The 16124-nt window shown below is 40.4% G+C and overlaps 1 protein-coding gene and 1 long non-coding RNA gene across 2 annotated transcripts; both read right to left on the bottom strand.

Moving 5' to 3' along the window:
- Positions 1 to 497: 497 nt before the first annotated feature.
- Positions 498 to 3854, bottom strand: LOC102082674 (uncharacterized). Its single transcript, XR_003214691.1, has 2 exons — positions 1567 to 3854; positions 498 to 1496 (listed from the first exon to the last, which is right to left on the bottom strand). It is a non-coding gene; the product is annotated as an uncharacterized LOC102082674 (long non-coding RNA).
- A 3197-nt stretch (positions 3855 to 7051) lies between these two features.
- acer1 (alkaline ceramidase 1) lies at positions 7052 to 16077 on the bottom strand. The gene is made up of 7 exons (XM_003445126.5): positions 15394 to 16077; positions 13630 to 13742; positions 13403 to 13517; positions 12789 to 12927; positions 10386 to 10523; positions 10167 to 10304; positions 7052 to 9302 (listed from the first exon to the last, which is right to left on the bottom strand). Exons 1-7 carry the CDS (start codon positions 15398 to 15400, stop codon positions 9125 to 9127), a joined length of 828 nt encoding a protein of 275 aa, XP_003445174.1. The 5' UTR covers positions 15401 to 16077; the 3' UTR covers positions 7052 to 9124.
- Between the last annotated feature and the right edge of the window lie 47 nt (positions 16078 to 16124).

Raw genomic sequence — 16124 nt, 5'->3', positions numbered from 1 at the left:
GAGAACAGAGTAAGTAATAAATGAATAACAAACAGTGTTGGTACACAGAGCAGAAATACAACAAATCTTGCGATTCACAGTTGAAAATGTAATATTTTCCCAGGAAATTGGCTATTGGAAATGAAAAAAAAACCCAAAACAAAATAATAAATTAGTCTTTAAGTAAGTTGTGAAAGAGTGTGGTTGTCTGTCTGCCCTGTGGTGAACAGAGGAAGAGGAGAGGGGGTGTTTAAATAACAATCACGAACATTTAGCAAGAGACACAAAGACAAAGTTATACATATTTCACACATAGCATGGCCTTTTTTAACTGCTAAATAAACAGTTTGGTCAGCTTTGTTGGTGGATTCCTAAATAAACAGAACATCTGGATCCACAAAAGGCTTAAAAGAGCCATAAAGAGCAGACAGGGCAGCCTGAATTCACAGGAGGATTTCACAACAGCAAAGATGGAAGTAAAACTTTCAGGGGAAAGAAAAGTCACCACGCATTTAAGGGAGTTTTTATTTATTTATTTTTATATCTGATATTACCAACATGGCTGCAGCGAGGAGAGGTTTTTTCTAAATGGCACTGCCATAACAGATCCAATCACTCACCACTCCCATTTAGCGTGTCCCTTATTAAATCGCTTCCGGCTTTTGGCGAGCTGAACTTGAGCCAATCTGAGAAACCAAACACAATTTTTTTTGGCAGGAAACTTATTTCTGTACAAAAATTCTCACACAACCAAAAACAATATCTTATACCGTTTATTTTTTTTTAAAGGGGGGGGGGGGGGGGGGTAATAAATATAGCCTGGGAACCAAATGAATAAGAGCTTGTGTTTCCTTAGCTCGTGCAGAATGCATCCGTCTTCACATTTCCACGCAGCCCTGTTTGTGTCAGGCCAATCACAAACATTCATCTAATACAGGGCAGGTTTGATGTAAATACACCGAGGAGCCCTGCTGTGGATCTTTTGTAAATAACCAAGATGGCTGCTGCTCACCTTATCTGCTACTGAGATAACTTGTGGTTCGTACATTATAATTTATACAACAGTTTCTGAAGCTATTTCGACAAACCTCTGTCGGGGCCATCAAGCAGTCTGAACTGGGCTTTGAGATATTTATGGGGATAAAGTTGCATTGAAGTGAGAAAGCGCATTTCTTTTACAAACAACCTGAAGACAGAAAATATTTGGTTCTGACCGACTACAGTCACTCACATGTATCTCATTTCCAGCAACACGGTCCCAGTGTGCGTCTTCAGAACTAGCCCACATTTTGTTACATAGTAACTGCATTTGCCAATCAGTGGTGAATTTCCTGTGGTAGCCCCGCCCAGCGACTCCAATTTGGTCCTCAGATATTTTGTGCTTTTTGGCACTTTTGTGCCACATTTGCTTTTTGAAAATACACGGGACCTGTTCTAGGAAAATCAGTTATCTGTCCTGTTGACTAGCCTGTGTCGTTCAGCCTCACCAGCTTTGATCAGACTTCTCTCGAATCCTCCTGTTGGGGTTGTGAAAGATTAGCATCTCAGAGTGCATGTAGTCACTCTCTGTTATTGTAGGGTTTTTACCTTACACATATTGTTCCAATAGGCGTGACACAAAGTGACATGTGACTTGTGCATTAGTCCCTTTGATTAAGTCGCACCCTGCACAGAAAGAGAAATTCAGTTTTAGAAAATGAAAAGCTGAAGAAACTGTAGAGAAAATTCATAAATGACAAACTGATTTGAACTCCTCAGGCGAACCGTCACTGTTCTGTGCAAACACACAAACAGCTTGATGTTGTACTGCTACACTGATATTAAACATGACGTTTTTCTTTGTTCCCCCTCTTTCTTTCCTGTTATGCAGCAGAAGTAATAAGATAAACTCTTCTTATCAATTGAAAATACAAACTTCTCAGATCGGTTTGCACATAATCTAGTATGATCCAGAATATGAGAGCTAAGCACATTAATATGCACAGCAATAAAGGTAACAGCCAAATGTCTGTGTTCGGTAAAATGATCATTATCTGCTGGTACATAACTGTAGTTTTAGCACTTTGACTACATTTTGATAGAGAGTAATAGGTGTGGGAAATGTGCTAAAACACAACAAAGTGGAAAGCTTCTGCTGTGAGGAAATATCAATACTAAGTAACAGTAAGTAGCAACATTACATCATTATTTACAGATCTGCTGCTAAATGCCTATAACAGTACTCAGAGGTCGTGTATGTGCAGTACATGCATTAATAAAACTGACCATCTAAAGAAATCTAACTGCTGGCAGCAGCTCATGAAAGGAGTGGAAAATAAATTTACATAAAAACTGTACATTAAACCGTCAACTATTAATTTACCTCATTTGAAACTGAATTTTGTCCTGATGTTGTAATGTTATATATCCCTCCCTGAGTTTCTGCTGGAGGATTCTTCCTGTAAAAAGGGAGTTCTTCTTTCCCACTGTTGCCAAGTGCAGCTCATAAGAAATATCTCTAATATTGTAAGGGGTTACTTTACAGTATGAAATGCCTTGAAGTGACTGTTGTTGTCCATTGGTGATATGAAAAAACAGACACGATCATGATCAGGACTGTACTTCATGAGGTAATACAATCCTGATCAAAAGTTTAAGACCACTTGAACTTTCTTCCACCTTTCAGTGTCCCATGTGTGGTGCTCTCTTGCAAAGTCCAAACAGTCAGTTCTGTGGCGTTCAAGGAGACGAGACTTTGAAGACGTTTTTTTTTGTTCTTGAAGCCCTTCAGTCTCAGATGCCGTCTGATGGTTATTGGGCTGCAGTCGGCACCAGTAACGGCTTTAATTTGAGTCGAGGATCGTCCAGTGTCTTGACAGACAGCTGATTGGATCCTCCGGCTCAGTCCTGGTGACATTTTTTTGGATCCTTCACCATACTTTTTTGTTTAAGAAATTTAAGAAATTCCAAATGACCGTCTTACTGCGTCCCACCTCAGCAGTGATGGCGTGCTGTGAGAGACCCTGCTTATGCAGTTCAACAACCCGACCACATTTAAAAAGGGAAAGTTATTTTTTCCTTTGCCATCAGAGCATCATGACAGTGTGACTGCCTGACAGAAAAGGACAATGAATCCACATTTCTGCACAGATTTGGCCTTTTAAAGGCACGTGGTCCTAAACCACTGATCAGCTGTAAAACAGCCTGTTTCAGTTTAACAGTTGTTTTCAATAAATTGCTCAAAAAAATGTTTCGTCTCACTCCCATTTCTTCTTGTTGCATGTTGAAGTTCTACTTGGAACCTTGTTAAGATCCAACCATGCAAAATAGGGTTTTTTGCCATTTTTTAGTGGTCTTAAAGTAACAGATCTATTTCCTTGTGTATAAAACGTGTATTATAAAATGTTTACTTTGGCCTACAAATGTGTGGATGTTAAAGTATGATAACTGAGCTGTCTCTTACCTTCCCTTGAACTGCGGTAGCTTGGCAGGCAGTCGGAGGATAACTTTCGGCCGGGAGGCTGACCGGATGTTATCAGTCTTTGGCCCCCGTAGATGAAGTCCTCAGATATTTATTATTTTTTACCTTTCCTTCCCTTTCTAACTGGAACTTCTTGCACCGAAAAAGACTAAAATATACATTCAGTGTCACACCTCCCTGTGTAACGTTCAGCAGCAGCCACTGAGGTTTACCTGTTACCTGTTTCTTCGTGGAGCCTCCGTTTGTCGCTCCCCTTCGTGTCCGTACATGACACGACAAAATTCTCATACAAACCACTGATATCTACCATTTATGAATAAATGAAATAGAAATTTAAAAACAACGTTGAAATCCACAGAGAGTGCTCCATCATTTTCTTCTTCTTCTTCTTCGTCCTCAGGATGGTTGTGGTGTATTAGCGCCACCAACCGGAGCTCAAGTCAGCTCCTTCTTCTTCTTGGTGTTTATTAGCGGAAGCCAAACAACGAGTTCATGCATTACCGACACCAACTGGTATGGAGTGCAGACCAGACTGTCACTTTAGGATTAGATCCTATCATGCTAATTAAATATATTTACTGCAGTTATTTCTAAGTAAATCGATTAAATCTAGTTTGATTCTGTTTGAATCAGTTGTCTTCTTTCTTCCTCACACTCCTGTCAGTGTAATATAACATGCGCTGCTGTCTCATCATCTCCACAGCACTCACATATTCCAGTGCAATGTTTCCCTAAAATGAAAAGTGTGCCGTTTAGCCCAGCCTGCCCAAATCTGAGACGTGAAATGATTGTTTCTTCTCCTTTCTCCAGTTTTCCTTTGGATTTTATAAAACCACCATCCTTTCCCTCCTTCTGTTTTAATTGATGTTTTTTTTTATTTCTGTTTTACTACAGCTGATAATTGATTCCACTAATCTTTTTCCAGTGGCCTCTTTTGCAGCCTTATCTGTCATTTCATTTCCCTTAACACTATAATATGCTGGTGGCCATAAAAAAGTTCATCATTAGTCCCGTCATGTTTACTCTGCATAGTGTTTGTTAAGTTTCTATTAAGATGTCTGGTCGACTTGCTGCATGGTTGCATTGTAAACTTACTAACGATGAACTGAAATCTGAACAAAGTACTGATCTTAATGGTCTCGTGTCTTCAACCGACAGGACTGCTAATAATATTGCAACCATTTCTGCTGTGTGTACTGAAAGTCCATCATTGATCCTTTTCCCTTCTTTATATTAAAGTCTGGTATAATAAAAGCTACTACAATATCTGTATACATTTGTACAGGATTCTAATAGTGACTAGTATATTTCTGTGCCATCTGTCAGTTTAAAATAAACTCCTTATCCTCATTTCTATCTACTGTCGCCAAGTTATTTTCTTCTAGGTTTGATTGATTAATAAACATCACACCTCCCTGGATTATATTTTTCCTTAATTTAATCTGTGATTACTTGATATTATTGTTATTGTTGTTTCTCAGGATACCAACTTTTGTGATGCTTTGTTTGGGTTTTTATTTTCATGTTTCATTTCCTTTGATCCGTGCATGTTCCCTGTCCTATTGTCTGTGTGGTTGTGCTTCAGATTGGTTAATTATCCATTGCTGACAATATGATGACACCTAAAAACACTTTGTTAGGTACATGTATTCAGTGCATGTACATTTCATGGCATGGATAGTAGTGTTGAGTACTCTGAAATACTCAGGCTGGTCTGAATATTTCATAAAATACTGAAGTGCTGGAATTTTCCTGCACAACCATCTCTGAGCTTTACAGAGAACGGGCAAAAAACAGAAAATCTTCGGCATCAAACTAACAGGGCGGGAAACAGTAAGTCAGCTAAGCACAGGAAACTGAGGATAAAAAAATTGTCAGTAGACTAAAAAAACATCGCCTGGTTTGATTAGTCTTGACCTCTGCTGGAAAAGTCAGACAGCAGGGTCAGAATCCTGTCTTGTATCATCAGGTAAGGTTGCTGTTGGTGGTGTAATGGTGCAGGAGTACTGCTGCTGAGCACGTCCATCCCTTTAGGACCACAGTGTACACATCTTCTGATGGCTACTTCCAGCAGGATAATCTAGCGATGTCGCAAAGCTCAAATCAAATCAGGACAAAACTGTACTCCACAGTCACAACATCTTAATCCAATCGATCACCTTTGGGATGTGGTGGGGTGGAAGTGTGCATTATGGATGTGGAGCCAGCAAATCTGCAGCAACTATGCAATGCCATCATGTCAACATGGACCAAAATGAAGAATGTTTCCTGCATGATGTTAAATCTGTACCATGAAGAATTCAGGAGCCCACCTGGTACCAGCGAGGTGTGCCTACAAAGAGGCCAGTGAGGGTATTCCCAAAGTGAAATGCTGAAAATGATCCAACATATTGCAGATTCTGCTTCTGCCATATAAACGTTCTTCTTTGCTGTTCTTTCTGCTCCCATTCACTTCCAATCTGACATCACAAACATTCAACACTTTATGAAACTAATAAAATTATATTGGGAAACCATGATACTTCAATACATCCTTCTATTTTCTTAATTGCCTGTGAAGCCTATCCCAGTTTCTAGTGCAAGAGGTGTGGTGCACCAGTCCAACACAAGGTAACACAGACAGACAACCATCCGCCCTGATTTTCACAACTGCAGCCAGTTTAGAATCACCAGATCAAACTCGCAGGGGTTTGGGATGATGGAGGAAGGCATGAGCTACTTTTGATTCTCAGTTCTTTTGTATAAAATTATTGTTATTTTGTAACGAACATTATCTTTGTTGTAAATGACGACTCCTGGAGGTTATTTGCAAAAACACAAAACAGAAAAGCTCAATAACACACTTATTTGCGCCGAGACCCACAAACTCACAATCTCTTCATCATCGTCAGAACCATCAAATAAATGTAGTGTTTTTAAAATACACTCATGGCTCCCAAGGACCCAGTGAGGAAACAGACTTCTGGCTTCCTGTTCAGAAGGTCACTGATCATCTGCACACTCGCTCTCCTGATTTCTTTTTTTTTTTTTTGTCTCATCTTTGGCTTGTATCTCACTTCCTGCACACATTCTTTCTCTCGTTTAATCAGCCACTCTGGCATGTGACCCCTTAGTGTAGAAGTACTAATATCTTGAGATGTGGTAATAATAAATAGGGGAACACTGGAGCCCTGCATTTATAATACTTTTAACATACTAATCAAAAATCTTGACAGTTTGTGTTTCAGTCGACAAATGCACGTTACCTCTGGCTCAACAGGTCACATTACTTTGCCTCAGAGGTCCATTCCATGTTTCATCTGACAGAGAAAGCTGTTCTTTCTTCTTCTTTCATACAGACGGGACTGAAGCCTCACCACAGTCAAGTCTCTGCGGTGCTCAGACTTTGAAGTGAGATTACCGGGGCCTCGGCTACCAGACAGAAGGTCACCACTCTCTCACCAGGCTGGTGCCTCCTCTTCGTCTCCCTCCACTCAAACTGATCCAGCCTGCCTCTCAATTAAATCTGAGGAAGAAAATCCCATCTGGCTGTCAGACACAGGGCGGACTCTCAGATACCAACCAGAAATGTAGCAGGAGACTCAAAGACAACCAGAAACAATGAGCCACAGATTTCACTCAGGTAACATAGATCTTTATTTAAATTACAGATGAATTTATATAAAATCTGCACAAATATATTTCCAGAAAACATAAAATATATCTGTCTGAATAAATGATCTAGCCCAGCTGATCTTAACCTTTCTTTGGATTTTGTTTGGACATTAGTTTCACTAAAGCTAAATTATCGCTCCCGTTTCTTTAATCTGACAAATTTTATTAACAAAGCTAAACCAAAAGAAAAAAAAAAGAAAAGATTCAAATATTTTTAAAAAAAAAGAAAGAAAAAAAGAAAATCCCATATCATGGTGAAGTGGAAAAGGCCATACTGATTAGTGATTAGCCTCATCTCTTAAATCCTGGTGACCGTCGACTTGTACACAAACATTTTTGTAAGTGAACCAAGAGTTTTCAGTCAGGACAAAAAGCTACAGGAGAATTTATTTTGTCGTGAAGGAAATTAATGCCTCTTTGATACACGGCTGTAAGCCGTCAGCAGCTGTCATCTCGTCATCCACAAGAGGTCAGTGTTGCACACTAAAATGAAAATCATGCCTGTATTTGTTTACTAAATGATCTATTGTTGTATTTTGTGTGTGAACGGAGGCCCGTTCTCAATATTCGCAACCTAAGAAAAAAACAAAACAAAACAGCAAAAAGGCGAGTAACAGGTTGCTCTGAGCCTGGCTTGTCTTATACAAATGAACTGTAGTCATATCTCAGCAGTCCTGATTCTAACTGCAGCATTTCCCAGTGAAACCGTTCAGAGACATAACTGAAGTTTATGCAATTAAAACATTTTAGTGACTGAAAATGGGACAAAACTGAGCGCAGGTTACGAGCCATGAGGACGGGGCGCACGGATGTTACACACTGAGGTATTTTTAATGTAAACACATTTCTCCGTAGCACTTAATGCCAAGATTTTTTTTCTTGCACTCTTGGTAAAGCAATAATTTTATCATAACACAACATACAGTCACAGTGCATCTGTATCCTGATAAACAAAGTAAGAACATTGGACACACACACAAACACAAACATTTACATGAGTCCAACATTTAAGATTACTGCACACGGATTTATAAAGCTCGTTGTCTTAAAAGGTGAAACATGTTTCAGTAAAACTGCACTTTTATCACGTGCACATCCACAAAAGTTCAGCCATCTTTAATCCTCTGCAGTCACCGGGCTCTGTTTCCAGCACTAATTTTAAATTATGATTAGTTTTTACTGTTCAAGCAAGTGTTTAAATAAAACAATCATGTGTTGAAAAGATAAATAAAGGGCAAAGTTTCCAAAGTAGCAAAGTAGCGCTCTTTCTGTGTTAGAAAAATGAATTTAAAGGCTAAAACGTAATCTGTGACCATGTAAATGATACACTAATTACTGTATTTCAGGGGATTGCATAGCTAACAATGAAAATGACTATAAACTCATAGTTTACATAAGTGTAAGTAACATATTTAATCTTGATTAAATATATAAACTGACACTGTTTTACATTTTATTGGTTTTGAATTGTTGCATTGATGTATTTACACTGTGCTGTATACAGCGCCCTCCAGAGGTGTTGCATATTACAACAATAACCAAGTCTTGTTTCATTTTCATGTTTTAAATAAATTAAAGTAATTTAAAAAGCGTAAAGTAGCAAAAGCAAAACACATGTGCCATCTTTTGTTGTTATACTGCCTTTCAGTGGACCGCAAGGATCGTCTTAAGTGCTTGTTTGATGTTCAGGAAACTTTGGAAACCCCCTCCTCTTACCCCCGTCTGACTCTGGATTTGAGGGATTTCTAACCTCGATGATTTCGGTTGCACGCTGTACACATTCAGTGATCCTGCCCTGGTTTAAAATAATACACTTTCAGGATCGGACGAGGTTTATTTATCGTCCGGCGTTAACCCGAGTGTTAAAAGATGTGTCAGTCAGGTTTGCGAGAGGCGGGGGGTTGACAGCGTTGGTGGTGACGTGCTTTTTGTAAGAAGGCGAGAAGCGGGTCTCGATCTTTTTTACGATTTCAGCAATTGAGTAAACTAACAGAAATGTTCCTTCAGATTTAAATTTGATATTTAATGTTGTCAGCACCGTTTCTCAGTCTTGGGGTTTCCTTTCAGGACGATGTGAGGTAATCCAACAGCCCATTTATCACAGGGCCAGTACTGCAGTCCAGGCAGCGAGTACGGTATCTCGTAGCTGGCATCCAGGTAGGCTATCAGCGTGCTTCCGTAGGCTACAGCTATCACAATCAGAATGTGCCTGAAGGACAGATAAATCGAAGGTCAACACAAAGACACAGACCATTTTTTCCTAAAAATGAGGCCTGTTCATGATGTGTTCACGGTAGATAAAAGATCACAAGACTGGAGATAGGGGTTCACGGTACCAAGGTTTGGAAACGCTGATCTAATGTTGCAGTAAACTCATCTTTTCATTTTCCCAAAAGGTTGATTCTGTTGACGTGGATGTTTTCAGTGGGAGAAACGTTTCGTCATCATCCAGGTGACTCCTTCAGTCTCACCTGACTGCAGGTTTCCAACCTTATAAACTGTACATTTGCACAATGACTGAAACCAGCACACTGAATGAACAATGGGCTGTGAGGTCTCTGCAGTCTATTTACATCTACAGGCCAGTGGACACTCTTCCAAGGATGAGGATGTACACATCCTGGACAGGGAGGAACGCTGGTTTGAGCGCAGATTCAAGGAGGGAAAGACCATCTCTGAATGGAGGAGGGGGCCTAAGGGTACATCTGTCACCATCTTACAATGCTGTGATTGCAGCCATTCCCCAACTCTCTGTGAATGGGACCAATGGCCATTGATCAGTGGTTGTTTAACATTGGTTATGAGAATTTGCATATTAATGATGAAGGAACTGACCTCCCAGCCCATTGTTCATTCAGTGGTGCTGGTTTCAGTCATTGTGCAAATGTACAGTTCATAAGGTTGGAAACCTGCAGTCAGCTGGATGACTGGAAACAGGATAAACTTTTTGGGATTTACTGACCTGGATGATTGAGCGTGCATGAAGACAGTAATTCATCTTGTTGATATGAAACAAACATGCAGACAAGTGAAGATAAAGAAATAAAAGAAATGAACTGCAAGCAGGACTTACCAGAACCCATGCAGGTAGCAGAAGTTGATCCTCTGCCAGAAGCTGCAGCCAAAGCGGTCACTGAGCCAGCAGGAGATGGCGAGCACCCACAGAGCGATCGACAGCTTGGCGAGTCGCAGAGCCTTCTGGTCAGTGCAGCTGAGAATGACGGAAAATGGATGATTGCAGGAAATCAAACCGCAAAGTGCACGATGATGTTTTTACTTGTCTTTTTCTTACCATTTCATCTCAATAATCAGAGTGTAAAGCAGATGGAGGCCGAAGCAGTTTAACGCGTAGGCGTTGGCCGTAGGTTTGACGAATGACGACACCGAGCTGATGACGGTGATCACCAGGACAAGCTTTGAAAATGTGGATCTGCGTCGGAGCGCACAGAGACAGAAGTCAACATGCACCTGAAGCAGACTTGAAACAAACATTTAGTTTAATTTTGGCATCGTACTCAAGTCCCGTATGGACTCACAGACGTGATTTCACTACATGCTTTGTGTAAAGCTTTCTGGTTTGGATGGGTGCAAAGTAAATAAACATGATTGTTACAGCAGTCTACGAAACCATGAAAGAAAACCTGAAAAACAGGTTGTCCTCCCCATACTCACACTTCCAATAAATAAACTCGTCATTGAGCATTCTTCGTGTGCAATAACTGTGAGGCCTTGCTCTTTATCTAAAGTTGTGATTACCTGATAAACGCAGGTCCAAAATTCACTTATTTTAACCTAATTTTGGGTCATATGTGGATTACTGCTATACTCAACAGCTAATTCCCAACTCTGCCTTTTAATAGAATTTGTCTGTATAGTCTTTGTATAAATTTATAAAAGACAGAATTTGCAGAAAAAGTCCTCCATAAAAACTGTTTATTTAGGATCAGGAGCAGTGACGTGCACTCAGGAACCTCCTGTGTTCACCTGTGACGTCAGGGCTGCATGTTCGTGGACAAGGATGCAGCTTTTTAAATTTTGCCTCTCTACAGCAAAGTGGATTTTAAATAAAACATTCAAGCGTAGACTTTCAGGTTTAGTTGGACAGTTTGAACCAAAGTCCTGCCATTTTTATACGCGGCCGCTGTCGTCAGAGGCTCATGAGTAACTGGACAAGTAGCTGACGAGCAGGTGAATCAGGTGAGGCTGGTTTCTCGACTATGTCGTGACAAATTCAGCAGATACAAGAACTGGAGTCGAGTCTCAGTGTTGAATTATCATTTGGGAGCTTTTAACAGGAATTTTTTCTTAACGTGACGGTCAAAGATATGCTCATGCAAGTAAAGACTGAAGAAACTTCATGAGTGGCCAAATCAACAGTCTGTCAGCTCAGCGATGCCAAAAGGCCTGAAAGACCACAAGAGGCAGCTCATGTGCACGATAACAGAATTATTTCCAGGTTTCAAGAAAACAACTTCTAAACACCAAGTCGAGGACACTCTGGAGAAGGCAGAGTGATAACTGTCAAGGTCTAATATCAAGACATGCCTTCATAAATGGAAATACAGTATGTTTGCAACAAGGCGTCCAGCACTGCTACATTCGAAAACAAGAAGGCTACATTACAGGAAAACATGTAAGAGTTTGCACAGCTGCCATTGGTGTTTATTGATCATGTGATTGCCGATAGAAGTAGCAGGACGAACTGTGAAGCGTGCAGGGCTGTACTCTCTGCTCACACAGTGTTTATAGTGCACATGGATCATGACTATTCTTCAATAGCCAAGCCAGTCACCTGATTTCAACACAACAGAGCAGCAACTGAAGATGGCTGCAGTGAAGGCCTGGAAGAGCATCTCAAAGGGGAAAGCATAACATTTGGTGACATCCACGAGTTCTAGACTTCAAGACTTCATTTTCCAAATATTAAAAACAATCCTTATATTATAAATTAAATTAGTTGGTCCAGTTACCCTTGAGCCTCTGAGAATGGGGTTATGTGGATAATTACACAGTCGTACTGTTTGATTCAAAAACACTGAAGCAAAATGATAAAACAGTCGGTACAGTACTGTTTTTGGTAACCGTTGATGTAAATATGTAAAAATTGTGCAAGTTTCTGTTTTGTGTCCTGTTTGTTTGTATATGAGTCTTTCTGGCTGCTGTTACACCCAAATTTCCGCTTGTGGGACAATTAAAGGATTATTTTATTCTATTCTAAAAACATCACGATCGTTAGACTTCACTGTAATCACAGAGGCCTCGGCTGCTCAGGAGGAGCAACCCACTGGATCAAAAACTGGAAAATCACTGTGAGGTTATTGATGCCAGGGGGATTGTTTTGCACATCAAATTTTCATTCACCTGTCCCACCTTGCAGTTTAAATATTTACACAGGTTGGGTGGAGCTCCGTTTTTACAGCCCCGTGTCCATCAAGGTGAAGACTGAACCACCACATTTGGGACAATGACGAACATTTGAGCTGTTAAACTGGATCCTCGTCCGGCGGGGATAAGGTTTCACACTGGCGTGTGTTGGAAACGCTCTGTTATTGTTTTGCATCATCCCGAAAGACCACTGATCTCCTTAGAACACGCAGAGGCACGAATAACCGCCGGACACAAAGACCTTGGACTAAGTTGTCGAAACACAGATCAGTCATCTGTCGCTGGGTTAATAGTTACAAGGTCAACATACCTGTCTTTTATAAAAGAAGGGAAGAGTCTGCGAGGGAACCAGACGGCATAACCGACCGCCAACACCCACAAGATCGAGAGCTCGTCCAACATCTGACCGACAAAACTAAGAGTCATGTGAAAGTACGCCGAGAACAGCCCTGCAAAGAAGAAAGAACCAGAGAATGATGTATAATTATTCATGCTTTTAGAATTTTATAGGCAAAGACAAGTCGGGGAGGAGAATAAGACGGGTAAAGTGAGACGTGCCACTGCAGGTTCAGAGATGTTTAAGTGCAGTGCAGGGGAGACGTGCAGAGCTCCAGTTTGCAGCTGACTTCTCTGTTTGTGATTTAGTTATTACATTTAAACTCTTTCTCATACTGGTTAAACTGGTTTGGTTACTGTTGCAACTACTAACTATTTCATTCAGTGTCATAAAACTTTAAGAAAACCTAATCAGTTCAGAGAAGCTTGAAATATCTGCTACAGATCTTCCTGCTTGATAACACATTGCATTGATATCTATTTCATCTATACCGAGTCAGCCTGTTTCACAAACACAAAACATTTCTAAGGATTTTGCAGACATACGGCTGAAGTTGGTTTAAATGAATAAATAAATAAAGAACTGACCTACAAAAATCATCATGACCCACACCAGGTGGATCGCCAAGCTCCTCTCTTTGGCATACGGGTGCAGAAGGTAGAGCATGATGGGAGAGATAATGAAGAAAATGAAGCTGCTCATCTGCAGGGAAAACATTAAATCGATCACAAGTCCAAAGTATGGCTTTGAGTTGCAGCTGTTGGGCTAATAGCGCCACTACAAATGTCTCCTGAATAAAAAGGTTTCAGTTTACCGTGTTGAAGGACTCGACCACATGCTCAGAGTGTCTGTAGTTGTCTTCGCACCAGTCGATTTCTGAACTCTCATAGGAGAAAACTCCCGCCATCCTCTCGCCAGAGTGAACACCTGTGAGACGCAGGGACAACAGCGGCCGCTGACTCTGGTGTAACAAGCACACCTGCATTTTTCAGTAGTCAAATTAAGGTGTTTGTATACGTGGTTTATGGAAATCATGATCCCCTCCACCCAGCAGTCAAATGCCGATCGCACCCTTTTACAATTTCACTTAAATGTCAGTCCCTAATCGCACCTACATTTCCCATGATGCAGCTGGACAGCATGTTCAGCATGTCATAAAACCAGCCCAGAAAATGTGGCCGATTCAGACAACAGCGCACGTTGCTCCACTTTTATTATATTTTTATGACATGATAAAAATGGAGCCATATACGCAAACAGACTTTTTGCTCCATGGTTAACGTTTTGTACGCATTAATGCACCACACAAACATGATCCAGTTAAATCAGAGGCCATTAAACACTCTGACTTTTGTCATTTTGAATATCAAATTCATCTTTGGTACTACAGTAAGTTCATTTCCATAGTTGTATCCCTTTTAATTGACTTTCACTTTAGTGTAGGCTGAGGACACTTCACACTTCCACAACCTATTTAACCTTCACTGCACGCTCTCTGACATCTATGTGCTATTAAAACACAACCTGCTGTCGTTCCTAGAAGGCTGTCAGATGCGGCACAGTCTGTGAATGGTGCCTCGTTCACAGTATTTGTTGGACTTGATTTTATTGCATCATTATTATATGGCTTTTATTTACACTTACAGTGTTAATAAGGGGGGAAAGTTCATGTTTACAAAAGTACACATTAGACTTTTGCTGGATTTGTTTTTAAACCTCAGTCTGGCCTCACAACTGGGACTAAAATGTTGCCAATGAGTTTTATATCCACAGAGGCCAAGGGCGCTAATTTCGGTCTCACCACTGTGGAACTGGTTTTGACTGAATCTGGATGTATTTTCTACAGCAAAAATAGTACCTGGGGCTTATAAGGGTACTTAAACAGGAAGTAGTCATCAGAACACCACCCTTGATGTTGATATCTGAATTACAGATTTTTAACAGTGGCAATAAACTTATTTCAGAGTGTGTACTGAAATACAATATAGATTTTATAGGTGTACCTAATAAAGTGGCTACTGATGGGAAAAGAAGTACTCTGCCTTTAAGTACAAGTAGTAATACTACTGAAATATTACAAGTCCCATCATAGATGTACTTGTTGTCCAGAACAATCCATGTAGAATACTAACATATTACTGCATAACACTGTTATGTACTACAGTGTAATTCAGGCCACTGCTCGGCTGAACACTGAAAGAAAAATATTATCTATAGTAACAACTCCCAGTTTATCTGTTGATTAGAACTCGTATGAATAACCTATACTAGGAAAATAGGCAGTTGAGTTCAAAGGTCATTAAATAAAGGTGGTGGACTAAAAGTATAAAGTACAATTACTTTAAGAAAGTAGTGGAGCACAATATATTAAGTAACAGTAAATTACTATCTATTACCATCCTGAAGATGAATAAACATCAGCGTTTTCCTGACAGGGAAAAACCTTTTTTCCAGTCCGAAATATGAATGAATTTATTCATATTTCGGACTGGACAAAAAAATGTCCCAAATTTATTAAGAAGTTGATTTTTTTTCTTATTACAGGGTGTTACCATGGGAGTCAGAAACTGGCTCTTACCTGCCATGCTGTCGTCCTACAGCCCGGCACTGCTGCTCGCTCCAGGTGCTGCAACAGGTGGATTTAACGAGGCGGGGTTTTGAAACGCTCGCGATCCCGAAGCACGAGTCCCGTAACGTCACTGACGGTCACGCGAAAGGGTTTCAAATCTCTGGGACAATATGTCATCACAGAGAAAATGTCTGGAATGAGCTCGTTTGTTTTTCCTCTTTCATTGACAGTTTACCAGACCCCGGGGGAAAGAGCAGGAACCGGTTACACAGCAGTAACGAGTAACGTAGAAACGACCATATGAGGCAAAAAAAATACTTGAACGGGCTGTAAACACACGACAGGCGACTGCAGAAAACCTGAAAAGAAACACGGAAAACCTTAACAGGTGTTCCAGGTAGCTGCTGCACCTGTCTGAGTAATCTCAGTTTTTTCCTAAAGGAGGTTCAACCAGTCCATCTGCCGCATTTCAAAATAAAAGCATAATCCTGCAGAGCAGCCGAGGAGCAGGTATGGTGGGAACACGCTTAGTCTTATTTGAAGCTGAAACACCAAATAGTTGCATTTATATAGCTTAACTCAAAACAAAGAAAGTATTAATTGTGCACACGGGCATAATAAAGTTTCCTGGGATAGAAATGAAACGTTGTTTGGAAAAAAGTACTCATGTTACCAAAAGTACTCATCGGTCTCCCATTTCAGGCTACACGTTGTCTTCTTATATCAGGGTGTTGCAGTGC

This window comes from Oreochromis niloticus, linkage group LG17 (assembly GCF_001858045.2).
Source record: "Oreochromis niloticus isolate F11D_XX linkage group LG17, O_niloticus_UMD_NMBU, whole genome shotgun sequence".
Taxonomy (NCBI): domain Eukaryota; kingdom Metazoa; phylum Chordata; class Actinopteri; order Cichliformes; family Cichlidae; genus Oreochromis; species Oreochromis niloticus.
The sequence above is the reverse complement of the archived record's forward strand: the minus strand, read 5'-3'. Positions and strand labels throughout refer to the sequence as shown.

What these genes read in the sequence shown, in the direction of transcription:
- acer1 (XM_003445126.5), bottom strand. An exon ending in TGGTCGAGTCCTTCAACACG is followed by an intron (nt 13,518 to 13,629) that starts GTAAACTGAAAC and finishes TTTTCCCTGCAG; the next exon opens with ATGAGCAGCTTCATTTTCTT. An exon ending in GGTCATGATGATTTTTGTAG is followed by an intron (nt 12,928 to 13,402) that starts GTCAGTTCTTTA and finishes TCTTCTTTGCAG; the next exon opens with GGCTGTTCTCGGCGTACTTT.